Below are 27,501 nucleotides of genomic sequence, written 5' to 3' on the forward strand. Positions count from 1 at the left end.
CATGTTATAGGCTAATTAGTGCAAAACATATAATGTGCCCTATATACGTTTTTCTATTAAAGCAAACAGCAAAATATTACATTAACCTGGCTCTAAACCAAAACCACACGTGCTTTGGCTGATCAGACTTAGGTTAAAAAGCAGATAGAATAATTTTGCACAAACTACTCATTAATAATCATTTCATCATAAACTTGTCTGTGTTTTGTGTTTAAACAAATGTCTGTGATGTGGATGATCCAGGAACATGTCCAGATAGATCCCGACAGATCCATGAGCTACATGAGTACTGACCCACATCTCACAGTAATCACATGTTATTATTACTACTGTGTAACATCATGAGAAAAACAAACAAACAAACAAACAAACAAACAAACAAACAAACAAACACACACGTACCCGCTCTCCTGTATTCTGCGGTCAGTCTTCTCGGGAGAGATGGACAGCAGTCAAGAAGTTCTTGCGTCAACTGGTGATTCTGTGTCAGATATTTCCAGTCAGTGTCCGATCCGGTGATTTCACGTGTAACAACTTCTTCCTGATTAGATCTGCCAAGATCAGTGACGCACAGCAGCGGAGAGAAACAGCGACACCCAGCGGAGGAGAACCGGTCCTGCACACTCTTCATTACTACCGGTGTCATTGTGGATCTATTTAGACTAGACTACATAAATTACATAGGTTACTTATGCCTTGTTTCACAGACAGGGCTTAGATTAAGCCTGGATTAGGCCTTAGTTCAGTTAGGAAATGTAAGCTTTTAGAAACGTGTCTTAGAAAATATCATAACTGATGTGCAATGGCACTGATATATTTTAAGATAGGCAAGTTGCTTTCAGTTTGTTAGTGAAAGTTCTAGAAAACTGAGACTCTCAGACGGATGTCATATTTCTAGTAAGTTTACTTCAGAAAAACGACTGGAGTAGCTACTTGACAAGGCTGAATCAATAACAACGATATCAGAGTAGGCTACTTGGTATGTAGGCTACTTGAAGTATATCGGGGTGGGGTGGACATCAATGCAATCTTTCAAAATAAACACAAAACATTATATAGTAATGAAGTGTTTTTCTCCTTATTTACACTTAGCATACACTATATTTAATATTACTTGTAAAACTGCTTTTTACATTTTACATACATTTTTAAAACATTATAGTGACTTATAACATATGATAATTGAACACAATCAAAAAATAATAATTTTGTAATATACTAGTTTAATATTCTGAGCATGTGACAGCAGTTTTTGTAACCTGCTTATTAAAGGAAATCGTTCCTAAGATGTAAGCTATATGACCTGAAACAAATTGAAAAGAATTGTAAAAATACACAATTCTGAATGAAAAAAGACTTTTGACATGTCAGTAAATTTGCATCCTATGGCAGTTTTATTTACACAATACACACAAAGGTACACGATTTGCAGACAAGCCACCAATAGGCTTTCGAAATATGCTCACATGTTCTCAATTCACCATTTCGTATTTTTTACTTCATGCTTAAGCTCATATTAATATCTTTATATTTACATCCAAACTTCCATAAATCAACATAAAAAAAATGTAATTTAGAAATGAAATTCAAAATGCATTGTGATGATTGATGTACACTACCGTTCAAAGGGTTGGGGTTAATCTTCTGAAATAAGTTTCATCTGCTCACCAATACTGCATTTATTGGACCAAAAATACAGTAAAAACAGTAATATATTTTTTGCAATTTAAAAGAATGGTTCTCGATTTGAATAGATTTTAAAATGTAATTTAATCCTGTGATCAAAGCAGAATTTTCAGCATCATTGGTCCAGTCTTCAGTGTCACATGATCCCTCAGAAATTATTCTAATATGCTGATTTGATGCACAAGAAACATTTCTGATTATTATTGTGCTGCTTCACATTTCTGAGAAAACCATGATGGATTTTCTTCAGGATTCTTTGATGAATGGAAAGTTCAAAACAGCATTTATTTCAAAAAGATTTTTCTTTAATGTATTTACTGTCACTATCAATCCTTCCTGAATAAACACATTCATTTCTTAAAAAAAATAAAAAAAAAATATATATATATATATATATATATTCTTACTTACCTCAAATTTTTAAATGTTAGTGTAAGACCAACATAAACTCAACATGCCCAGAATCTCATTCAAAGCATAAAAAAGTCTAAAAAATCTGCCACAGAACATACGCTTTGAAAGAAACTTCATTTTCAATCGATTCCATATTCTAAAACACCATGTGTCAAACACAATCTGAAAATAAGAGGCAACATCTTATCTGTGGCAGAATATAACAAAGGTCATAAACCGAGGTCCAAACATCCTGCAGCCGAACACTGAATCGAAGCCACGCTTTCACACAACCAGCCGGAGAATGGAAAGCCCTTCAGCCGAGATGTGTTTGACTGGATATACTGTACGCTGCAGGCGAGGAAGGATCCGCTCATATACAGCTATAGCTTATTCACTGGCAGAGGTAAAGCAGTCCTGAAGCATCAGGACCGGCGCGGCTCGATCCGGTGGGACAGCTGGGATAGCGTGCGCTGGTTGTCAATCACACCAATGTGACGCACATAGCCACGCACATCCTGATGGCTTTTACCTGTCACCTGTGGCGCTTCTTGATCTATAGATACCAAAGAGAGAGAGAGAAAGAGAGAAAGGCCTCAGGATGAACTGAAACATGATTCTGATATGAAGTTCACACTGTTGTCTTACTGAATGGCTGGCTTCGGCAGTATCTCATGATTCGGACTGTGTTAGCAATCATTCTCTGGAAAACACACAGAGAAACATTCAGGACGTCTCATTTAAAATTGTGTCTGAGCGATAGATTCCTTTGCGAGACTCACCATTTTCTCAAAGTTGACCAATCTGTCGGTAAACGTCTTGTTGCCCTCGTGTGTGAAAGTCATATCTGAAAGAGCAAAAACGCAGATGTTCGACATTTTAAGCACTGATAAAATCTGCATCTTTTCTGGGCCTCGGTTATGTATGGTAACCCTCGAAGGAACGGAGACGTAAGTCTAGACAGACGAATGGGGATCGCTTGCGAGAGCCTATCTACTTCGAGTGAAGCTAAACGCGCCAATGCACATTGGCATGCGATAATTGCACCAGCTGCTGTGCATCGCGGCGCAAGCATATAATGAGCAGCCGGTGCCTCGCATCCTTGTTTTTCCGCTGAGGAGCCGGACATGTGACTCGGCTGTACAGCGGAAGCTCAGCAACTGTGGCAAGGGGACTTACGTCTCTGTTCCCTCTTCGGGGAACGAGGGTTACCATACGTAACCGAGACGTTCCCCTTCGTCAGTCACTACGAGTAAGTCTAGACTGATGAATGGGGATATCTACCAAAACGCCACAGCTGCTGGCCCTTCCAGCACTCCGCTTGAGCCTCCTGGCCTGACCGAACTTATTGGATAACGCTGGGAAAGCCTGCCCTTGGGGAAGGGAACGCTGCAGAAGCCACATCCTACCCCGCAGAGAGGCACTGTGACGGATACACATATGTGACCCTGGATCACAAAACCAGTCACAAGTCGCACGAGTATATTTGTGGGATTAGCCAACAGTACATTGTATGGGTCAAAATGATCAATTTTTCTTTTATGCAAAAATCATTAGGATATTGAGTAAAGATCATGTTCCATCGAGATATTCTGTAAATTTCCTACCGTAAATGTATAACACATTTATTTTTGTGAGTGAATACAGCACAATCGTGAACATAAATGGACAACTTTAAAGGTGATTTTCTCAATGTTTTGATTTTTTTGCACCCTCAGATTCCAGATTTTATAATAGTTGTATCTCGGCCAAATATTGTCCTATCCTAACAAACCATTCATCAATGGAAAGCTTATTTATTCAGCTTTCATGTGATGTATAAATCTCAATTTCAAAAAATGACCCATGTGACTGTTTTTGTCATCCAGGGTCACATCTGGACTAGCCAAGGAGGGTAAGCACAACATATGGCAGTCTCTGGGGTGGTTCCAGCCTAGTTATAGGGGGGAAAGAACACCAGCAGAGACCCTCTGTCGAGGTAAAGACACGGGCTCGCTCGCAGTGGAGCTGATTGTGGAGGAATACCCATATGTGTATTCCTCCACAATCAGCTCCACTGCGAGCGAGCCCGTGTCTTTACATATGGACACCCAGCTTAACACAGGTTCCACAATGCATACAAGTGTAGGCCTGGCGTCAGACGCTCCGTAACGTCTGACTGTCGCAGGGGTGACGGAGGAACTCACAGGGTTAGCCATTTCTGGGGAACACTACTGGAGCAAATAGACGCACGTATCCGGCCCATGGGGGCGGGATTGCCGTTGTAAGCCGACACTAAGAAGGGGTCCCTCACGCTACTGACCACCGGGGGCGAGTATATGGGAAGATACCGGCTCTACATGGAGGCTATAGAATCATATCTGTCAGCGAGGCGCCTTGAGCCAGCGCCCAGGAGGAAGCAACACTTCTAGTTGAGTGTGCTCGCAACCCGAATGGGCAAGGCACGCCTTGGGCTTCGTAAGCCAAGGCGATGGCATCCACTATCCAGTGGGCCATCCTCTGCCTGGAGACAGCCTTTCCCTTCTGATGGCCTCCATAACAGACGAAGAGCTGATCTGAGGTCCGAAAGCTTTGCGTTCTGTTCACGTAAAACCGCAAGAAGCGGACGGGACAGAGAAACCCAGGGCTGGGTCTGCCTCCTACGGGGCAGCGCTTGCAGGTTCACTACCTGGTCCCTGAAGGGAGTGATAGGAACCTTGGGCATATATCCAAGCGGGGGGTCTCAGGACAACGTGAGAGTCAGCCGGCCCGAATTATAGGCACGATTCGTCGACCGAAAATGCTTGCAGGTCCCCTACCCTCTTGATGGAAGCCAAAGCAGTCAGGAGCACTGTCTTCAGTGACAGGATCTTTAACTCAGCTGACTGCAGTGGTCCAAAGGGAGGTCACTGCAGTGCGCTGAGCACCAGAGACAGGACCCAAGAAGGTATAGAGGGGGGACGAGGCGGATTTAGTCTCCTTGCTCCCCTCAGGAACCTGACGATCAGGTCGTACTTTCCCAATTTCTTACCTTCAACTGCATTGTGATGTGCGGCAATAGCGGCAACATACACTTTGAGGGTGGAGAGAGACAGACTGCGCTCCAAAGCATCTTGCAGGAAAGAAAGCATGACTCTGATCGGACATCTTCGGGGGTCTGCCCCGGTGGGAAGAACACCATTCAACAAACAGGTTCCCCTTCAGAGCATAGAGGCGCCTCGTGGAGGGGGCTCTAGCAGAAGTGATGAGGTCTACCACCGCCTGGGGTAGGTCACCTAGAACCTCCACTATATATATATATATATATATATATATATATATATATATATATATTATCTAGAGGTGTGTGCTGTATCAATTAATTTATTAATTAATTACAAATGTGGAAAATGCCACTAAATCATAAGAACATGTTACACGCTTTAATAATTAATTTTAAAAGAAATGTAAACAAATATGTGACCCTGGATGACAAAACCAGTCATATGGGTCATTTTTTTTAAATTGAGATTTATACATCATCTGAAAGCTGAATAAATAAGCTTTCCATTGATGTATGGTTTGTTAGGATAGGACAATATTTGGCCGAGATACAACTATTTGAAAATCTGGATTCTGGAATCTGAGGGTGCAAAAAATCGAAACATTGAGATAATCGCCTTTAAAGTTGTCCATTTATGTTCGCGATTGTGCTCCATTCACTCACAAAAATAAATGTTTTATACATTTACGGTAGGAAATTTACAAAATATCTTCATGGAACATGATCTTTACTTAATATCCTAATGATTTTTGGCATAAAAGAAAAATTGATAATTTTGACCCATACAATGTATTGTTGGCTATTCCCACAAATATACCTGTGCTACTTAAGACTGGTTTTGTGATCCAGGGTCACATATGTGGATGAATTTCTTCATGAAACATTTAAAATATAGTTCCCATGCTTTCATTTCATAGTCTATTTCAGTTTTCATAGCTGTGCTGACTTTACTATTATTCAAAAGTGTTGAAAATGCCACTAATAAAGAGCATGCAGATGTGTCACACATTTTGTTGGTGTTTGTGATTCCAGTGTAAAGTTTACCTTTAATTAATAAAGGCATGAAAGGGATGATCGGCGGCTCTAACTTGGCCATTGTAAGACGATATGCTCTGTGATTTCTGGAAGGATCCTGAAATGAGAAAAACAATGTTATCTTTAAGTATCTTTAATATTGGTTTAAATGCTTAGCTTACCAGAGGCTGCAATGTTGAACTCACCATCAGGTTTTCAAACTCTCCAAAAAACTTCTTGAACTTGCTGGGCAGTTTCTGTGAGAGAGCAAACTCTTATTCTGTGAGAGCTGAATCAGTGTTAAACATGCCTAGGAACAAGCAGTCATTCATAACATGGCTGTTATGTGTGTGTCTATGATGAAGTTGTGTGCATGCATGTGTGTATTGAATGCTTACCTCCCATGTCTGACTGAGTCGACAGACTGCAGGGTTTCCCAGGCCCATGATAATGGCAAAGAAGGAGTTCAGATTCTTAAACTCTTTACAGCTTAAAAAGAGCAAACACAGAATTTAGAAAAGTGCAGTCTGAACACCATAGTATAAGTACTGATTAACCCTTACATGCATGAATGCTTCACCAATCATTATTACATATTTGGGTCTTTCGCAACACGAATCTATTTTAAAAATGGACGGATCTCTAACTGTCACAATAGTATAAAACTTGCCTGATATTTTAATAACAATTACAACAGAATTTTAAAAAAATAATTATAAAGATATTTTGCAAAATTTTTAGAACTTGGAATGGTTCAATTTGAGCGGATGCTTTTTACAACCATCACTGTCCTCATCAGAGCTCATTTCCCAGTACATTCAGCATCTGGCTCATATTCGCCATCTCAACAATATAAGAGTCATTAGAGATGACGATTTTAGTCGCGCAGAGAAAAAAATGTTAACTATTACATTCAGCGGGATATGGAAGCTTGTTTCTGCCGTAGAATTTAAAAAAAGAGGTAATTCCAACTTTTTATCTCATAATTCTGACTTTTAATCAAAGAATTGCGTGATGTAAAGTCACAATTGTGTGTTATAAAGTCATAATTGTATAATATAAAGTAGCAATTGCATGTTATAAAATCAGAATTGTGAGATATAAACTCACAATTGCGAGAAATTAATTTGCAATTCTCAAAATTGCATGTTTATATCTCGCAATTCTGACTTTATAACTCACAATTCTGATAAATAAAGATGTAAAACTCGCAATTGTGAGTCGCAATTAGTCGCAATTATCTTTTAAAATGTTGTATTCTGTGGTGGAAACAAGCTTCCATAATGGGTCGCTAGCAAACCTATAAACTTTTTACAAAAAATTAACTAGAAAACTCTATTTTCAACATTCTTTTGTAATTTCATTTTTTTCTTGTTATATTGTTTATAATGAATAGTTTCAGGAAAGTAGGTTGATGTCTAACTTTATGCGGAAGAGTAGTGAATGACGTCCCGGGTCGATAAAGACCCGAGGTATGTGTTTTCAGGGTTAATACACATCACACACTCTCTACTGTGACACACAACTTAAAACTATATTTAAAAAAAAAGATAATTTAATATTATTGAAATAAAAGTCCACTTAAGTGTACTTGAAGTACACTTTCATGACTGTTTCTTAACACACTTAAGTAGACGGGAAGATGCCCTTTGTAATTATCTATCTTGTCAAATTATTAAGTTTTATTTTAAAGTATATTTTAAATAATTATGTTTTAATAATCTTTAAGTACATTCATATTTTCAATATTTAAATACATGACACAAGTTTCAATAGAAATTTTATGTTAGTTTATTTTAGTTTACCATAAACACTTCGTCACATGTTAGTAAAAACCTCAGAGACTCACTGTGCTGCGATCTTGATGAACTTCTTGAGCAGTTGTACACGTTTGCTGAGCGTGGGACACAAGCAAACCTCTGTGACCACCCAGAGCTGCACCTCATTAAACCTCCGCAGGAACAGATCCAGGTTAGCCGTCGTCTTCTTGAAATGCGCACGGCCAAACGTGTGGTAGATCAGCTCATGCTAAAACACAAATGGATACAGATTTACTAAAACTGACTATTAGTTTAGACCTGGTGGTTAATAAATGTAGGTAACACTTTATTTTACAGTGTGATTGTTACACGTCGACACGTGTTACACGTGATGTAGTTACTATAGTAATAACATAAATTATGCATAATTACATGCAACTAAGCCTGAACCAAACCCTAATCCTATAGTACATGTAAGTTAACTAATATTACTCAGTACTTACAGTAAATAATTACACTGTAACAAGGACACACCTTAAAATAAAGTGTAACCTTCTTTGAAAAGAGTACTTAATGTCCCCCTGTGGTGAAAATCAAGTTTTTAATGTTGTTTTTATGTATATGTGGTGTTTTTAATATGCTTTAAGACAAACCATGTGTAAATGTATATGTCAGCACCATTGCTAAGTATTTTAGGCAGAAATCTAGGAAAGCATTGTCGGAGGAACAGAGAAAGAGGAAACGGCAGACTGACCGAGCGAGGAGTCAGACACGAGTAAACATCGGACCTGTGTTTTCAGAATGGCGGAAAAAACGAAGAAAACGCTGTCGGAAGAGTCTAGAAAAAGGAAACGAGAATCTGACAGCGCGAGGAACCGGACAATAGTCCCACTCGCTCAGGCTTTCACTGTTAAAGTTGATTCCTGCGATTATCATGAGAACAGTTGTCAATATCTCACATAATTATCAGGACATAAATATGCCTACACGTTGAAAATGGTGTAAATGAGCGCAATTTGCAAACTATTATGATAAATTGCAATAATCATGTCTAACGACATCATAACGGACACTGTTACGAAATAATGCGACGTACATGTAACTTTATAGATGTCATCTGGCATTTTGTAATGTTTGCATTACACTCAAAACACACAAATGAAATTATACAGTAGGCCTAGGCTATAGGCTATTTACTTGTAATTTAGCTGCAATCATGTTAAAACGTTATAAGCCATCGAACGCGGCAGGCTACTTTATTATTATAAAGTGCAGAGATGCTCTGCGTGAGTGGTATTTACGACAGTAACGTTAAATACAAGTACTCTACAGCGACTCTAGGGGTCGCTGTTTGACAAAAACGGAATTCCTGCATAGTGTGCCTTTAAAACTGTAGTGAACCAAAGACAGTCTCAAAAACGCGGTTTGAAATCGCTGGTGTTTCTGACGTCACAAACTACCTTGTAACCAATCAGATCAACATGTGATCATCAACGAGGGGATCTCTGAGCTGCTGTGAGTGAGTGGAGGCGGGGCTTATTTGCATATTAATAGAACGCGTATACTAAATGAGGCAGGGGTGTAGAGTTACATTCAAGCTATTTTAAGGCATGACGTTTTTTTGTTTTTTTACAAGGGACAAACGTTAAAATAAGTTTTAAGGGATAAAATTATTGACTACAGGGGGACTTTAAGGAAATTATATACTTTTTTAAAAGAATATATGCAATTAGCTGAACTTTAGAGTAGGACTTAAGTGCAAATTTATATGTAATATCATAATTCCTGTACCTCTATTGTCTTTGAAATATGGTTAAAGTGTACTGCTAAATGTACTGACAAGCATTTATGATCAACTAAAATATATTTTAATGTAATTTCTATTTAAAAGTTTAAGTTATGTATCTAAATATGTTTGCAATTACACAGTGAAGCTGTGATTAGATATTAATTATCATGATTCAAAAATACAGTTAACCTTTATTTTAAGGTATTATTGTTACAGTGTATTTATATTATTTAAGTACTAAGTAATATTAAGCAACTACATATACTTACTATAGGGTTAGGGTAGGATTGGAGTTTGGTTGAGGGTTAGTTGCATGTAATTGTGCATATTTACTGTTATTACTATGGTAAGTACATGTAACATTTGTAAGGACACTGTAAATTAAAGTGTTACCAAGAAAAACTTCATCACACATTATTACTTTGACATTATTACAATTGGTAATTTGACACTGTTGCAAAGTGCACTTTTTAAAAGTGTGTTAAGAAACAGTCATTAAAATGTCTACTCTTTAAGTACACTTACCGGTAAGTAGAGTTTTATTTTATTAATATAATACTATTATCTTTTTCACAAGTGTATGCATGTGCATTGATTCATGTTTAACCGTGAATGAAAGCGTAAATTAAATCTGTTTATCATATAAAGCGATCATGTCTGTTCAGCACGTTCATACAGATTACTTCTGCAATCTCTTTAACCTTTTAAAGCATCAGACTTTTGGTGGAAAGGACTTGCAATGGAGGGACAGAAATCTCTCAGGTTTCATTAAGAAAATCTTCATTTGTGTTTCAGAGATAAACGTAAGTCTCATGAGTTTGGACGACATGAGGGTGAGAGAATTCTCATTTTTGGGTGAACTGATTCATTAAGTGAGGGGAATGTTAAAACAGCAGTAGAACTGTGTGTATGTACCTCATGTACACAGTCGAAGAGCTCCCAGTCATAGAGGGTCATGTGATGAGCCAGATCTTTAGAGCTCATGAGCTCAAACGTGGACATGGACCCTGCAGACGGGCCCTCCTGCTCCGGCAGTGGAGTCTGCACAAACAGTCAATTCATTGATCAGTTCATCAGCCAATGCATGTGTGTTTACAGCAGATGCGTGTTTTAAATGCTGTCTCCAGGGACTCTCACACACCAAAGTGTCGATCTGGTCCCTCGAGCAGACAAACAAACGGCCATTAATACTCAGAGATGAGAAGATGGACACATCACATGGCTTTAGAAGCTCTTTATCTGAAAAACACAAACACACAGTCATCAGTCAGTGTCACAGAGTAATCTAGAGTTAAAGTTGGTGCTTTTCAAGAATGTGGAAGCACAGATGTCAGTTATCAGCTGCTTCTCGAATGACTAAACAGTGAAGTTATACTTATAAAAAAAAATTAAAAAAATATAAATTAAGCATTTTTTGCAATATTTACATTCCAAAAGTTTAGGAAACTTAAGACCAGTGTTTTGCACCACTCACATATTCATCTGTAAATTAACAAATCTAGTTTATTATGTACTATTAGTTACTGTGCATGATTGAAGACAGTCACCAAAAGTCATATATAAAAACAATCATCATCATTTCATTTCACATTCAGACATCAACTTCAACCAACAGCCTCTTACATCAGCTCTTATTGAATGTTAAATCCACCATTAGAGTTTCTCAAACTTTAAATACCACACACACACACACACACACAGACACACACACACAGACACACACACACACACACACACACACACACACACACACACACACACACACACACACACACACACACACACACACACACACACACACACACACACACACACACACACACACACACACACACATACAGAGAGACAAATAATGCCACTCTTGCTTGAGTTGACATCAGGGTTACGTAATGTGTTATTGCGTCTGGTTGTTATATCTTTAAACCTAAATTGTTCTCTTAAACATTAACACTGCAACGTGACGGAAGTGATACACACCTGCATATCAATCCAAGTGTCGTGATAATAAACGCTGCATGAGCTTTTCTCTTCACTAACTTTACATTACTACCTTTTCAATGTGTTTTAATCAGCTGGTGTTTTGGTAATTTTTCTTGTTTGATGTATGAAGTCAGTTTTCCTCAAGTTCACACAGGTGTTCTAGCAGAGGAACCACATTAACTAAGATGGCGGTGTATATTCTCTTATTTAACTACACAAAAATACACCAATATACATTGTTATATTTCTCACTGACACGCCGTAAACTCTGGGATCAAAGAAAATTTCGACCTTCCCACTCGAATTTAGTACTTTGTGGTGGTGTTCATGTGTGTTCAACTCTTAAATATGATCTTACCAACATGACTTGGATTAACCATACTTCACAAAGACAAAAGCTCCATCAGAAAGCTTAAAAACGTTGTCTCCGAAGCCAGCTATGTCCAAGCTACACCCGAATTCAATGGTCGTGTCATATTCCGTCTCCTGAAATACATTTATCTGATAGATTTTTTAAGCAATATAGATGTTTCCTTCGTCCCCAGGTCCATCTTGGCATGAAATTCCCTGTTCCTGTCACCGAGTCCACCTCAGCCCTCTGACTCTTCAGTTCTGCCTTGATCCATCATCCCACCAGCTCCACCGACTCCCTCGTCGCTCCGTCTCCGCCTTGGTCAGACATCACCTTGGTTCAGCTAAAGGATTCCTGGCTGCGCCTCTGCATTCCATCCTTTCGGCTCAACCAGGCATCCCGTTCCTCCGGCTACGCCCTGGTCTTCAGTTGCTCCGGCTTCACTGCGGTCTTCCGGGTCCCCACCTCGCCGTCAGCTCCACCTTGGCCCTCCGGACCTGCGGTGTCACCCTGGATCGATTCAGGTTACTTGACTGTAACCCTGTTCCCTGAAAAAGCGGAACGAGATGCTGCGCTGCTAAGCGCATTGGGAACGTCTTTAATCGTGACCAGCTGTGAATATAGTGTGCAAACACGTCGATAGAATCGACCCGGAGGTAATATAGCCTCGGCCAGTGACGTCATCGGCGCGCACCCGCGACGCGAGGCTATAAATGATTTATATAAGAGACTGCCGCTGTGTTGTCCACCCACACCAAACATGACAGCCCCTCAACTGAGGGAGAAAATATTTCAGGGCCAGAAATACAGCCATCAGCTCGAGGCAGTTGATGTGCCACCCGAGCTGATGACCCCCCCATTCCCCTTGAACTGGATGACCACTTAAGACCAAAATGCGAATGCCCTGGAGTCGTAATGGAGCCAGAGCTGCATCCATGCATTTCGTGTACATGCGGGGTGATAAGGCTAGGCCGAATGGAAGAACCCGAAATTGGTAAGCTTCGCCCCCGAAAGCGTACCTCAGGAACTTCCTGTGTTGTGGCAATATTTGTATGTGAAAATATGCGTCCTTCAGATTGATCGTGACGAACCAATCGTGATGTTGAATTTGTGACACGACCGTCTTTACGGTTAACATTTTGAACTTGAGTGCTTTGACTGAACGGTTTAAGCCTCGAAGATCTAAGATTGGACGCACCCCCCGTCCTTCTTGGGAACTAGCAAGTATTTGCTGTAATAGCCCGACCTTCTCTCTGGAAGAGGAACACGTTCTATGGCCTCTTTGCTCAGGAGAGTCTGTAGCTCTTGTGCTAGCACATGCATCAGCTCCGGTCTCACGGAAGTGGAGACCACGCCGTTGAAACGCGGAGGACGACAAATAAATTGGATTCTGTATCCTATTTGTACTGTGCTTAACACCCACGCAGAAATGCCTGGCAGAAGTTTCCACGCTGCCAGACTCTCTGAGAGTGGTATCAATTTTAAAACTTCCTCTTGAGGGGATGTTAGATGTTCCGTGCCCTGGATACTGGCAGGAAACAATGGAACATCTAACATTTCGCTGGAAACCCCTGCCCCCCGAAGCACCAAAGGTGAGGGGGGATGGAGAGGTTTCGTAAGGGTAGCGGTCGTGGAATGGGGCGATTTTTGCTAACATACGCCCCATCCCGCGGTGGGCTACCCCCACCAGACCGGGCGCCAGACCATCAGGACTTCCTCTTCTTATTGATAACAGTCCTGAGGTCTGGCCTGGGAGGTTGCTGAGCTTGACGAGACTGTCTCCAGTTCTTACTAGGGGGAGCACGGCTTGCCACGCTCTGCTTTTTCGCCTCCCGAGCTTTTGAAGGACCGGGGAGAGGTTGGGTGGCCGATGGCCCCTCCCCATGAGTGCGGTGAGGAAGGAATTGAACAAAAGCTTCCTCGTGTTTTTTAACCTCTCTGAATCTGCTGATGACTGTGTTGACCGAGTTGCCGAACAGACCAGAGGGCGAGACTGGGGAATCTAACAGGAATACCCGGTCTTTATCTTTAATCCCTGTTAGATTAAGCCACAGATGCCTCTCCGTGCTGACCAAAGCAGACATTGAGCGACCGATGGCACGGGCCGTTTGCTTAGTCGCACGAAGAGACAGATCTGTGGCTCTCCGCAGCTCCGAGAAAGACTCCTCATCTATAGTGCTGCCCGCACTCAAATCCTTCAGCAGGTCAGCCTGGTACGCCTGAAGCACTGCCATAGTGTGCAGCGCAGCACCAGCCTGACCTGCAGCTTGATAAGCTTTACTCACTAATGCTGATGGAATTTTACATGGTTTCGTGGGGAGGGTAGGTTTCTTAATGGAAGATGCCGAAGCAGGCGAGAGATAGCTCGCGAGCGTCTCTTCTACCTGTGGCATCTCCGCACACCCCCGTGCCTTCGCTCCCACGACAGTCGAAAAAGTTGACGTCGAGGGTAGAAAGATACGGGAAGTATATGGTTTACTCCATGACTTAGACAGCTCGTCATGGAGGTCCTCGAAAAAGGGAAGAGACTGATGTTTTGGTCCCTCCCCCTTGCCACCGGACAGAAACCTATCCCCTAGCTTAGACTGTTTGGGGGTCTCTTGATTGCGTGGCCAGTCAAGCTGCAACCTGGCCACTGCGCGAGTGACCACTTCGAGCAATTCCTCGACAGATTTATTTTCGCGAAAGGAACGCTCAGAAGGCGGCCGCTCACGGTCCTCAAAATCAAGAGACAAATCATCGTCTCCCGCGGGAGCCGAAGAAGCACCGGAGTGTGTTTCGGGATCGCGCGAGGGAGCATGTGGATCTGGTGATGCAGCAAGCGAAGGGGACGGACCCGTCTCTTACTCATCACACAAATCCATACGAGAGCCCCACGATGGTAATGTGCAGCAGTTTCACTGTAAACATCTCACAATGCTCGCACTCGCCGTTCTCTAAAGCCAGAACCGCGTGCTCTTCCCCCAAACAGACAAAGCAGTAATCGTGTGTATCCAGCTCAGACATGGGACGGGAGCATGGAGGAACACAACGTTTATTCTGCGGTTGACTCATTTCTACTCTTTTTTTGCTTTTTAAACTCTTTTATAGACATGTGCCGGTATTCGGTAATGCGATAAATCGCGGTAATGAATATGCACGATATTGTTATCGCGGGGACTTCGAAATACCGTGAAAAATAATAGATCCGAATTTAGATTTTTAGAACGCGCATCAGCTTATTTTCCATCAACCGCTTAAAAAAACAATGCGTATATGCTGCGCAAAACACGTGCGCACTTTGATGTAAACAATCCCCACATCACATGTATAAGCACTGTGTGAATGCAGTGTGCACTCTAGTCTAATGTAAACAATCCTCACATGGAAAAGAAGCACGGCGGAAGGAGGAACGCTGCCGACTATTTATCCCCCGCATGGCTGCCAACTCTCACGCATTCAACAGCTTGAGACTCACGCAATTGACACTTTCACACGGTCTCGCGCCACACATCCATTTTCTCACGCAGAGAAAAATCGCGGAGCAAAGAGGACACTGACACCGACAGACTAGACAGAGCAGGTTACTTTTGATATGAAAAAAATATCAGCTCTCAGGTTTTATAACGAAATTCAGACAATAAATACTGTTTTGGTGCTTGTAAATGACGTGACAGATCGCACGCCTCAGTTCAAGTAAACAGATCATCTGTTACTTTTTATTAAAGATACAGTACAACCCACCGAAAGGTATACGTACTTTCGATCAATCAGTGTTTTTCAACCACGGAAAGAGGTCAATAACACTGCAGGAGAACAATTATGTCACAGAACGTTACATTTACCTCAGGAAAGCCATTTAATGTTAGTTGACTATAAGAAAATAGCTATAGAGAGGAGTATTTTGCTAAATATGTGCACTATATTACATATTTTAATATATGTTTACTTGTCATTATATAATTGTTATTATAATGAAAATTACGGCATATTACATTTTTATATTTATATTATTATTATATTTATATTGTATGCATTATATTTAATTTCTCTCTGTATGTTTACAGCATTATGTGAGATATATTTTTTCTTGAGAAAAAATTAAATGCAGGCTATCTACTGTAGCCTACCTAATATTTATCCAAATGAGTCAATATTGAATCAAGATTGAAATTAAATCCAAGAATTTAATTGAAATCATGAAAATTGTGTTAAGCAATAATACAAACAGTAGCCTCAGTAACTGTACCATGTAAACATTATAACATGTTGTCACTAAAAAATAAAATTAATGTTTTGACAATCACAATTACACATTGTGATGCAAGTTTTTTTTAGATACCCCCAATCCGTCTGTTTCACTTGTGCAATTAAAATATCGTGATGATACCGTATACCGTGATAAAAGCTCAATCAATTAATCGCAGCATGAAAATTTGATACCGGCACATGCCTACTCTTTTAACAGGCTTTCAGAGAAAAAGATTGAGAAATGAGAATTTTCTGCACACTGCCAGTTGAAATCTAACTACTAACAAAGATCTGAGACAGATAGTGATAGAGATAGAGTTTGCCACACAAATGCACAGAGTGATCTGAAGAAAAAAGATCTTAATGACGCACCTGTTGCTCATCTATTTATAGCCTCGCGTCGCGGGTGCGCGCCGATGACGTCACCGGCCGAGGCTATATTACCTCCGGGTCGATTCTATCGACGTGTTTGCACACTATATTCACAGCTGGTCACGCTTAAAGACGTTCCCAATGCGCTAAGCAGCGCAGCATCGATAGTAGCTTTTGAAAGGGAACTGTGTCTCCTCGGCCTGGATTCCTGTGTGTGTGTGTGTGTGTGTGTGTGTGTGTGTGTACCTACTTAACTATATTTTGGGGACAATTCTGTACCCAGAAGTGACCAAAACATGACAAAATCTTTAAAAACCTCCAATTAGGAATGTCCTCATTTGTAAATCTGGTGTAAAAACATTGTAATTTACGTTTTTTTGAAAATGTAATGTAATGGCTTTTTTTTTGTATGAAATGCGTGATGGGTAGGTTTAGGGATCAGGTTAGTGTAAGGGGAGAGAGTATACAGTTTGTACAGTATAAAAGCCATTATGTCAATGCAAGGTCCCCATTTAGATAGCTAAGTAAACGTGTGTGTGTGTGTGTGTGTGTGTGTGTGTGTGTGTGTGTGTGTGTGTGTGTGTGTGTGTGTGTGTGTGTTTCAGGTATGACCTACGTCATGAAGACAAAATGTCCAAACGAAGATGGACATATTCGAAATCCTTGTGGGTACACTTTTTGGTCCCCATGAGGAAAACAGATTATAAATCATACTTAGTGATGTTTTTTTGGAAATGTAAAAATGCAGCAAGTTCTATACAGTTTGTACATTATAAAAACCATTATGTCTATGGAATGTCCTCATAAACACGAAAAACCAATGTGTGTGTGTGTATGTGAAAGGATGGGGCTGACTGTCAACACCACCAAGACAGAAGTGGTCTGCCAATGGAGTACCAATGTCCACCCACATAGCCTTCACTGTTGGAGATGAACAGTTGTCAGTAGTGCCATCTTTCAAATATCTGGAGAGTTTTCTCTCTGAGGAGAGTGGCATTGACAATGAAATCCAGAGCTGAAATTAAACAGGCATCACCTGACTTTGGGAGACTTTGGTGTAAATTCTTTCATAGTAAGAACCTTCATCCCTCCAGAAAGGTCGTCGTATCCCAAGAGGTCCGTGTCACTACCCTCCTCTATAGCTGTGAAGCGTGGGTAACCTACAGCTGTCACATCAAGTCCTTAGAGCACTTCCACATAAGCTGCCTTCAGCGCATTCTGGGAATCACCTGGCATAATAGTGTGCCTTACATTGAAATAGTTAAAAAGACCAAAAGTATTGAGGCCATGATTACCCAGCACCAACTACAGTGGTTGGGGCCTGTGATAAGGATGCCCCCATGCCGGCTGCCAGTTACATCATGGTCGACGCTCAGCTGGGGGGCCGAAGAAGCGCTGTAAGGTTCAGATGAAGAACGCCTTGCGGGAGTGTAAGATCAGACCTGAGCATCTGGAGGATGTTGCTGCTGACCGTACCATCTGGCGACAGCTGTGTAGAGATGGGGCTCGTACGCTAGAGATGGAGAGGACAACCAGAAGACAGCAGAAGCGAGCCAGGAGAAATACAGCTATAGCTGCCACTGTTACCACCACCACCACATACATATGCCCCACCTGCAATAGAACTTGTGGGTCCAGGCTAGGACTGTTAAGCCATCAAAGATCTCACCGGACGTCATCATCAGATTTCAATGGACAACCAAAGAAGTGTGTGTGTGTGTGTGTGTATGAGTACAAACTTTCTTGTGTAAAACCATTCATGTTTCAGTATTGTAATAACTCTGAAACCTTTTCTCATGTGTCTGCTAATACACCAGATGTTGTTGTGATTAATGAGGAGATCAGTGAGGTGTTCGTTGTGGAGGTTGCATGTACCTTTGACTGTAGTATGGAGGAAGCTTTTATGACTAAGATTATTAAATATCAACCACTCCTAAACATCATCTCAGAGTTCGGTTATCAGAGCCGACTGCTTGTTCATATTTGGCAGTTTAGGACACACACACACACACACACACACACACACACACACACACACACACACACACACACACACACACACACACACACACACACACACACACACACACACACACACACACACACACACACAGGCTGGTTGTAAGAGGGCTTCAACAACTTGGGATGCCCAAAAAGAGGGCTAAACGGCTAGCAAAGAAGTGTGCTCTGTCTGCTATTATAGGCAGCCGTCATATCTGGCGGAGACGGTGTTACTTGTACACATAACAACTGAGTGATGCTTAATATTTTAAGTGGACTTAAATAAATTGTTAAAATGTGTCCTATCTGTTTTTAAAACACCATGCCCCTTCCTTGCTATTCCTTTCACACACACTCCACTAGACAGCAGCAGCACTGGGATGCAGAATCTGAAATGCTACTGCAAGATGGGTGCAGCAAAGAGCTCATATTGTCAGCCAGAGGTCAAAGAGATAAGAGTCAGTACAACAGCGCACTCTGCAAACATGGTATTAATAAACCTGCAATTAATCAAACACAAATGAAAATAGAGGAAATGGCTGTCAACACAGTGATAAGCATGGAAAAAATGGTTAGTCAGTGTGTGTGTGTGTGTGTGTGTGTGTGTGTGTGTGTGTGTGTGTGTGTGTGTGTGTGTGTGTGTGTGTGTGTGTGTGTGTGTGTGTGTGTGTGTGTGTGTGTGTGTGTGTCACCTCCGGCGGAGTTGAGGTGGATGAGAAGAAGATCATCTCCTGACCCCAGCTTATCGGTAACCGCGGCGATGACCTCTCTGACAGACGCAGCGACAGGCACTCTGATAGTGGAGTAGGTGTGATCACTGCAGTAAACCTTAAAGAGGACTACACCAACAACACACAGCTTTTAAAACACTGGTGAATCACCTTTTTAAATTATAACATAGCTTTAATTAAAGATGCATGTTTTTGGTTCACATTTGTTCAATACTGTGGATTTTTGCTTAATTTTTGCAGAAGTGAAATAAAATCAACTGATAATTTTCCTAAACTCTTAAGTTCTTTTTGAAACTTTGTGTGACCCTTCCTGTCTATTTTTTTTTTAGTTATTTCACTTTTGACTCTTCTGTTCTATCTTTTTTGATCTCCCTCTAAACGAATGAATGATTGAATAAATAAATAAATAAATAAATACCTTTTACGTAAGCTAAACCCCTATGATCTCTATATACGTATCATCATATGTGTCATACTCTTAAGACCCTTTCACACCAAGGACGATAACAAACATTCCAACCATATAGTTCTAAAAATCATTCTAAATATAAAAGAATAGCAGAGCTCACACCACAACTATAACGATAACGGCACAGAGGAACGATCTAGTTTGAATCACTTTCAGAACAATATTTTCCCAGCTGATGAATGATAAAAACATTGACAGCCAATCAGAATCCATCCTGCTTTATAGAGCTCGAGCATTAAAGCGACAGACGATAAAACTGCAGCGCTCGCTTAAAATACACCGAACGATATTGTGCATTGGTGTGAACACTAATATATCGTTATAGTTATCGTTCTTGGTGTGAACAGGGCTTTAGTCATACTCATGTACTGATGCAACTTTGAACTGGACTCACTCTCGTCTGTGCTTTTGATTGGCTGTCTCTTCTGCAGTCTGTCGTTCCCGGGGCTGAACTGACGCAGGAGGACTTTGTGCTGTAATGAGAGAGGACTGTCACATGACCCTTCTTCAGCACTGAAGGAAATACCACACAAACCGAGTTTGTTTTTTTATTTTCCCCTCACCTTTTTCTGAGAGGGCCGACCATCTTCGGAGCTGCGAATATATGTTACGAGTGTTATGAATATGAGCAAATAAAATATTTCTGCAAACAAAATCTGTTTATGTTTACCCTATGAAGCGTACTGTACTTTGCATACTGTACTTCATAGGCCACTTTTATTTCAGGAAGTTAAATGCATTTAGTATAATTGTAACAAGTCCAGCTTCAGGTTGTGGTTCACGTGTGTTTTTGATGTGACATTTATATATTGTTAGTAATACATCAAGATGAACACTTACTGGGCTGAAGCAGCAAATATGATCATCAGGCTTTTGAGGAAGGGTTATTTGTTCATCTCTCACTCATCATTGTTTTGCATGGCATTATATGTTTTAAAACTAAAGCTAAGCATTTTAATATTATCTTACTAAGACATATTATTGGCAGATTGAGTGATGACTGATATTTATATGCATTTTATATAAGTAGTCTGTTATACTGCTATAAAGATCTCAATGAGTTACTTTACAAGCATCAATATTTCATCTTACTTTTTGGTCATATAAATATCAGCAACTGCACCAAATTTAAAAACCTATGTAAGGCTCTACTCTTATTTCTGCAAACAAAATCTGTTTAAGTTTACCCTATGAAGCGTACTGTACTTTGCATACTGTACTTCATAGGCCACTTTTATTTCAGGAAGTTAAATGGATTTAGTATAATTGTAACAAGTCCAGCTTCAGGTTGTGGTTCACGTGTGTTTTTGATGTGACATTTATATATTGTTAGTAATACATCAAGATGAACACAGGGATTAAAGTGAAAAAAATTCTTCTGACTGAAAATTTTTTTCAGGCCAAGTCATATTCCTTTAACTTTATTTAAATAGTCGAGACCAATATCGTTTTAAGGGGAGATGTTTTAAACCGCTTTAATATTGCCAGTTTGCATATTTTAAAAGCTATTTTAATCTATGAAAAAAAATTACTTAGCTTGACAAATAATCAACCATCTACATAACTTTTCAGTGCATGTTTTTATTTATCTTATAAGACCAAACAATGCTAAATTATATTAATATATAGTTTGTTTAATGGCAAATCGTTTTGGCTGAGGGCAAAGTGAAGTTTCATAACTTTATATATTTAGGCTATTTAACTTTAACTGTGTAGCCTATTAGAGAGCTGACTAATGTTTGACTGAATTGTTTGCTTTATTTCTCATTGTATAGCTTCTTATAGCCTACATTTAGGCTACTTATACTTTTATGGATATTATTGATAATTAAAACTGACATTTAACAAAAAGCAACAGGGTTGTGTAATGTTATATATTCTAAAATATATAAAATATTCTTTATATATTTTACTATGCATTCTCTTGTATGTGTACATGCAAAATAAAATAAAATGATACAACCCTGTCTCTGTTTGTTAAGTTTGTCAGTTTTAATGATCAATAATGTTTCATATTTTTAAAATGAAAACAAAAAGAAGCAGGGTTGTGTTTTATATTGCGTGTTGTTATAAATATATGGAGTGAAGATAATCAATGTGCGTTATCTGAACCACATTTGTGTGGCCATATAGGCCTAATATGTTTATGATAATATGTTCATTTATAAATGAAAGGAGGTGTTTTGTATATATTTCGTTTTATTGTTGATGAAAAGAGGCAGAGTTGTATTTTATACCATATTTCATTTTATTGTTTACTAAAATATACATAAAGAGATAACCGGAGTAGCCAGAGCGAGATGAGTGACGAAACCAAGATCGGCGCGGATCCGTTTGCAGAATAACCGGACTCGCGTCCTCGGGAGTTCGTTCTCCCGAGTCGAACTTGCCAAGTCCGAACTATCAAGGACGCAAGTCCGAGGTTTGCGTAGCCTATTGGTATTGAGAAACGGACAATATTGGCCCGCGTTCTGTTTTCTATCATGCGCCGTGCACGTTTGAGATGACGTAATATGCACGCAAACGCACCAGGGTTCGATAGAATTAAGTTGAACGTGAAACCAGACCAACGCTGCGGGGGGCGCAGGGAACAAACTCGCTCGGATTCGGACCGCAGCAAACCAGCTGTAGCCTGACATGCACTTCTCCAAAACTAAGATTAATTGAGTGAACACGGAGCAGTTTTTCCGTGAGCGGGAATTGAAAACCCGGACTGGACCATAAGCGAAGTGATTACAGAATGTTAGAGTGGAGAGAGGAACGTGCTTTCGCTCCGATCCAGGCTTTATCACATCCCCCTCAGCAGGGTGAATACACCTCGTCTTTCCTTAATTTAAGACCTATTCAAACTAAAATTAAGACATTTATCACACTATTTGAGAAATGAAAGCCTATTTACGGCCTTAACATTATGAAAAGTGAATTTAAGACATTAAGGACAGACGGGAACCCTGCAATTGACGGAAATCCGTCATAGACTCGCTGCAATTAACGGAAATCCGTCGTAGCGACGGAGAACTTTAATCCCTGTGAACACTTACTGGGCTGAAGCAGCAAATATGATCATCAGGCTTTTGAGGAAGGGTTATTTGTTCATCTCTCACTCATCATTGTTTTGCATGGCATTATATGTTTTAAAACTAAAGCTAAGCATTTTAATATTATCTTACTAAGACATATTATTGGCAGATTGAGTGATGACTGATATTTATATGCATTTTATAGAAGTAGTCTGTTATACTGCTATAAAGATCTCAATGAGTTACTTTACAAGCATCAATATTTCATCTTACTTTTTGGTCATATAAATATCAGCAACTGCACCAAATTTAAAAACCTATGTAAGGCTCTACTCTTACTTTTGCTTTATGATCTTCTCTAGTTCAGGCAGTTGATCTTTGAGAGCTGGAATGAGTCTCGAATCTTCACACACGGTCTCATAGAACTCCTGCAACAGACGATGACAATAAAACACTTACTCACAGCGGGACCAGAAAGTCTCCGGTCTAAACTGACCTGGAGGAAGTTGTAGGAGCTGTCCTCCTCCTGTAGATGATCTGTGTTGATGGCGGCCCACTGTAACACCAGACGAATCACCCTGCGCTTGTTATTGAGGGTGTAATCCATGCGCTCCTGTTCACTGCCCTGGGACACCTCAGCATGATAGGTGCATGAGCGCTAAGGACTTCACAGCCAAAAACCAGAGAGACTCGCACACAAGCGCAGTCAAAATAAAACAATACTCATAAAGTATTTTTAGTTGATGCACTGCTTTTATTACACATAGATCTACAGCTACTTATTTCAGCCAGTACAGCTGTGAAGGATATTGGGCCACGAGCAGCGGACACAGCTGACTGTTTGGGACAAAAACACAATGCATAAGCAAGAAGTCATCCAGAGAAGGGTCTACAGAGATGGAGAAAGAAAGAAGTTAGTTAGGAGCGCTCAAGGGAAACGGCAATCTGTGAAGCATGAAGCTTGGCAAATAGCTACTTCTGGTTAATGATTGGTTTTTCCTCACAGTGCATGTACAGTACATGTATGTTTACAGGCTTCCCACTCTTGTTTTTCGTGGCATTTCCAGTCATTTGTGATTTTTAATAATCATTTTGATCAATGATTTATCTACACTTCCTTTCTGTTCAAAAGTTTAGGGTCAGTAAGATTTGATAAAAAAATACAGTAAAACAGTCATTTGAAATAGATTTGAAATAGCATTACAATTTAAAATAACTGTTTTCTATTACGTTCAATAGTTTTGGATCGGTAAGATTTTTACATTTTTTAAAGTCTCTTCTGCTCACCAAGGCTGCATTTATTTGATAAAAAAAACAGTAATATTGTGAAATATTATGAAATTTTAAATAACTGTTTTCTATGTGAATATATTGTTAAAATGTAATTTATTCCTGTGATCAAATCTGAATTTGCAGCATCATTACTCGAGTATTTAGTCTCACATGATCCTTCAGAAATCAGTATAATATGATGATTTGCTGCTCAAGAAACATTTCTGGAAAACAGTTGTGCTGCAAGTCAAGTCATTGTTTATGTTATCTTTGGTTTAAGCTTGATTAAATAAATCTGCACATGGGTTTGTCAAACGTGCCTACAGTGGCTTATTATTTACAGTTTCCCTGTTATACTGCATATATTTCTCTGAATGCCTTGTAAAGTACCTGGCTCTGTGAATTGGGAATCAAGTTTCACTGTCTCCAGAAGATGTTCCAGAATCTTCTCTGGAGTTCCTGACATCACATTGTACCTGAAGAACAGGTCGAAGGTCACGGTTTGACATGTGGTTTGAGGTTATTGATATATAACTAGTAATTATAGTTTTTCCATAGTAGTCTTAAATTCCTAATGTTAACATTGACAGAAGAAGATACATGTACTTGAGCGGAGAAGAACGGGAGCTCCTGTTGTTACTCCTCTCCAAAACTAACACATCCTCCTCATGTTCCTTCAGACGGACAGTGTTTGCCTCCACATCCTGAATACACACAGATGAGATTGATCATAACTAATCAAACTACATGATTCTGATGCCCTAACAAAAATGACTGGTTAGGTACACACAGAAAACAGACCACAACAGATAGAAAAGATGTGCTCTGCTAATGGTGGATTATTGCTGTTGTGACAGTGTAAAACTAAACTAAACTAAACTACACTAAACACACGGTTACACAGCACTGAACGACAGCCCAGATCATACAGCTGAATCTCCACAGTGACGCTTCACTATTGTACTGTTGTAATGAGCATCATCACCAGCAGAGGGAGACTCTCACTCAGTTTATACCAGGGGTTTCAAACGGGTTTTGTCTGTTGATCGAATGAGATTTAAATGACTAGTATTTACTTTAGAACTTACTTTTAAAAGATATAGATAGATATAGATATTTTAAGTAATGTTATATAATGAATTTAATGACACATTTTTGCAACAGAGGCAACATGTGTTGCTATATTTTATGCAACGGTTTAAATGTTCAGTAAATTGACTTTAAGGTCCATACAGAAATTGATTAGAGTAAAGTACTTTATTTGAATTTATAAACATTATATATACATATATATATATATATATATATATATATATATATATATATATATATATATATATATATATATATATATATATAAAATAGGTACAGTCTGGATTAAATTGCGACGTCCTTGACCATTTCTATCTGTTGCAGCATCATATAGACTAACTGATATACTGAATACAGAGTTTTTCTCCAGTTGCAGATCCATCAATCTCACTAAATCTCACTATATTTGTTTAGATAGAAGGCATCCTGTTTTTGTCTGTGCCAAAGACACTAACACACACACACACACACACACACACACACACCCTCACTATCAGACTGAGCTTCCGCTTTCATTCCGTTGTGGCTTTCCTGAGCTTAGCTCCCTATTGTCACAGCGCTGTGAGAGAGATTCCACTGTGCCGGTGATGATGGGACGAGTATAACACACACACACACACACACACACACACACACACACACACACACACACACACACACACACACACACACACACACACACACACACACACACACACACACAGCATGAGAAAACAATTAGATGATAATTACATAGTCATTAGGCTGACACAAGTACACTAGCAAAAATGGAATAAGGGGAATTATGTATAGTTAATTTTAAATTTGAGCTTCTTCTTTGTCTAGATTACTCTGTCTGGATATTCACTTTTGCATCCTGGGATGCTTTTAATCAATATTGAAGGGGTTCACATGTTGCCTCCTTTTCATTCACTAACTCACCCATTTAAATGGTTATTTATTTATTTTTTAATTAAAATATTTATGTTTGTAAAGAAATGCATATAGGTACTAGGGATATTATCGTTAGCTAACTACCAACAACAACAACTAAAAAAACGTTACTTGAAATAAAATCAACAGAAAACTTATTTTATTTCAGCCAGCTGCCAGGGCAACATTTCTCATTTGATTTTAATTGAGCTAAAACTAAATTAATTAAAACTGATAAATAAAAAACTATATATAACTACATATTACAGGACAAACTAAAACTAATGAAAATGAGAAAAATATACAAAATTAAAAAAAAAAAAAAGTGAAAACAGAAAATCAAAAAAATCAAATCTAATTTAAAATATTAACAAAAACTTTATAGTAAATAAGAACTAAATTATAACTATAATACATTTTCATTAATACTAAAAATATTAAAACTATTTTAAGTAAAATAAATAAATAAATAAATATATTAGATAAAAACTTTAACTTAAAAAAAAAGAAATGTTGCTCTGGCAACTAACTGAAATAAAGCTAAAATTGAAGTACACAAACTAAAACACAAAATGAAAGATAAATTAATGCTAAATACAAAGAAAAAAATTACTAAAACTAATAATAAAACCCGAAAATATAAAGTTAAAGCTAAATATTAGTAAATGCTATAATAGTATATAAATCATACTACACTACAATTTAGACTTGTCTACAAAATAATTTCAACCATATAAGCAAAACAGGCAGCGTATACACTAGTGTACCATGGCAGTACTTCATATATCTGTAACTGTAAAAGTTGAAAATTCTTTATTTTGTTTTTTGACTTGAATAAAACCAGTCCATTTAGATCTCGCAACATTGGCATGAGCATTTTCTTTATTTTATTCGGCCAAAAATATGTTTTAACATCAACGAATCAACCTAAATACATTAGGTTACACCAACAAAACTAAATCTAAGGGTGACGATTGCAGGGTACACCAATTACAGTGTAGAATATCTGATAAATGCCATTAGTTTAGTTGCAGTTATGAAGCACACATAGTGCATAATGAGCCTGACCCTGAGGATTCTGTTGAAGTCTTCTTTGTCCACTCTCAGGAAGTGGCAGTTGTCCTCTCTAAGGACGATAGACGCTGCTCGAGGTGCGTCATTCACCAGAGCCAGCTTCCCGAAGTCATCACCCTCATGCAACGTACAAACTACACCCTGCAAAGACACATTTCATCTAAACACAGCCAGACAAACCAGCAAACAGCGCTGACACTTATGAAAACATATTGAATTAGCACATACACACTTTCCTGGCACAGTTTGCATGTACTATAATTGGTTTGAGAGTCATTACTAGCCAGTATTATCACACATTAAACCCTTAATTAGTCTGATGAATGTAAAGC

General features: G+C 39.3%; 2 protein-coding genes across 3 annotated transcripts in view; both read right to left on the reverse strand.

Annotated features, from left to right (window-relative positions):
• The window catches only part of map3k20a (mitogen-activated protein kinase kinase kinase 20a), a 54,788-nt gene extending 54,262 nt beyond the window's left edge, over positions 1-526 (reverse strand). Inside the window, exon 1 of the mRNA XM_077217046.1 lies at positions 403-526. The gene's annotated coding sequence lies outside the window, so the exon portion shown is untranslated. The remainder of the gene's footprint in view (positions 1-402) is intronic.
• An 845-nt stretch (positions 527-1,371) lies between these two features.
• The window catches only part of rapgef4a (Rap guanine nucleotide exchange factor 4a), a 103,776-nt gene continuing 77,646 nt past the window's right edge, over positions 1,372-27,501 (reverse strand). For both annotated transcript variants that reach the window (XM_077217043.1, XM_077217044.1), the window contains 18 exons: positions 27,164-27,310; positions 24,698-24,795; positions 24,482-24,567; positions 23,630-23,708; positions 23,316-23,466; positions 23,159-23,247; positions 20,363-20,393; positions 20,194-20,272; positions 19,292-19,438; positions 10,806-10,903; positions 10,580-10,705; positions 7,965-8,143; positions 6,514-6,604; positions 6,322-6,372; positions 6,146-6,233; positions 2,862-2,926; positions 2,728-2,782; positions 1,372-2,635 (listed from right to left, as the gene is read on the reverse strand). In XM_077217043.1, coding sequence (XP_077073158.1) covers positions 2,505-2,635; positions 2,728-2,782; positions 2,862-2,926; positions 6,146-6,233; positions 6,322-6,372; positions 6,514-6,604; positions 7,965-8,143; positions 10,580-10,705; positions 10,806-10,903; positions 19,292-19,438; positions 20,194-20,272; positions 20,363-20,393; positions 23,159-23,247; positions 23,316-23,466; positions 23,630-23,708; positions 24,482-24,567; positions 24,698-24,795; positions 27,164-27,310 — 1,791 coding nt within the window. In that variant the 3' untranslated portion in view covers positions 1,372-2,504. The remainder of the gene's footprint in view (positions 2,636-2,727; positions 2,783-2,861; positions 2,927-6,145; positions 6,234-6,321; positions 6,373-6,513; positions 6,605-7,964; positions 8,144-10,579; positions 10,706-10,805; positions 10,904-19,291; positions 19,439-20,193; positions 20,273-20,362; positions 20,394-23,158; positions 23,248-23,315; positions 23,467-23,629; positions 23,709-24,481; positions 24,568-24,697; positions 24,796-27,163; positions 27,311-27,501) is intronic.

Source organism: Siphateles boraxobius, unplaced genomic scaffold, assembly GCF_051911475.1.
Source record: "Siphateles boraxobius isolate OS27281-9 unplaced genomic scaffold, OSU_SipBor_1 7, whole genome shotgun sequence".
NCBI classification, from domain to species: domain Eukaryota; kingdom Metazoa; phylum Chordata; class Actinopteri; order Cypriniformes; family Leuciscidae; genus Siphateles; species Siphateles boraxobius.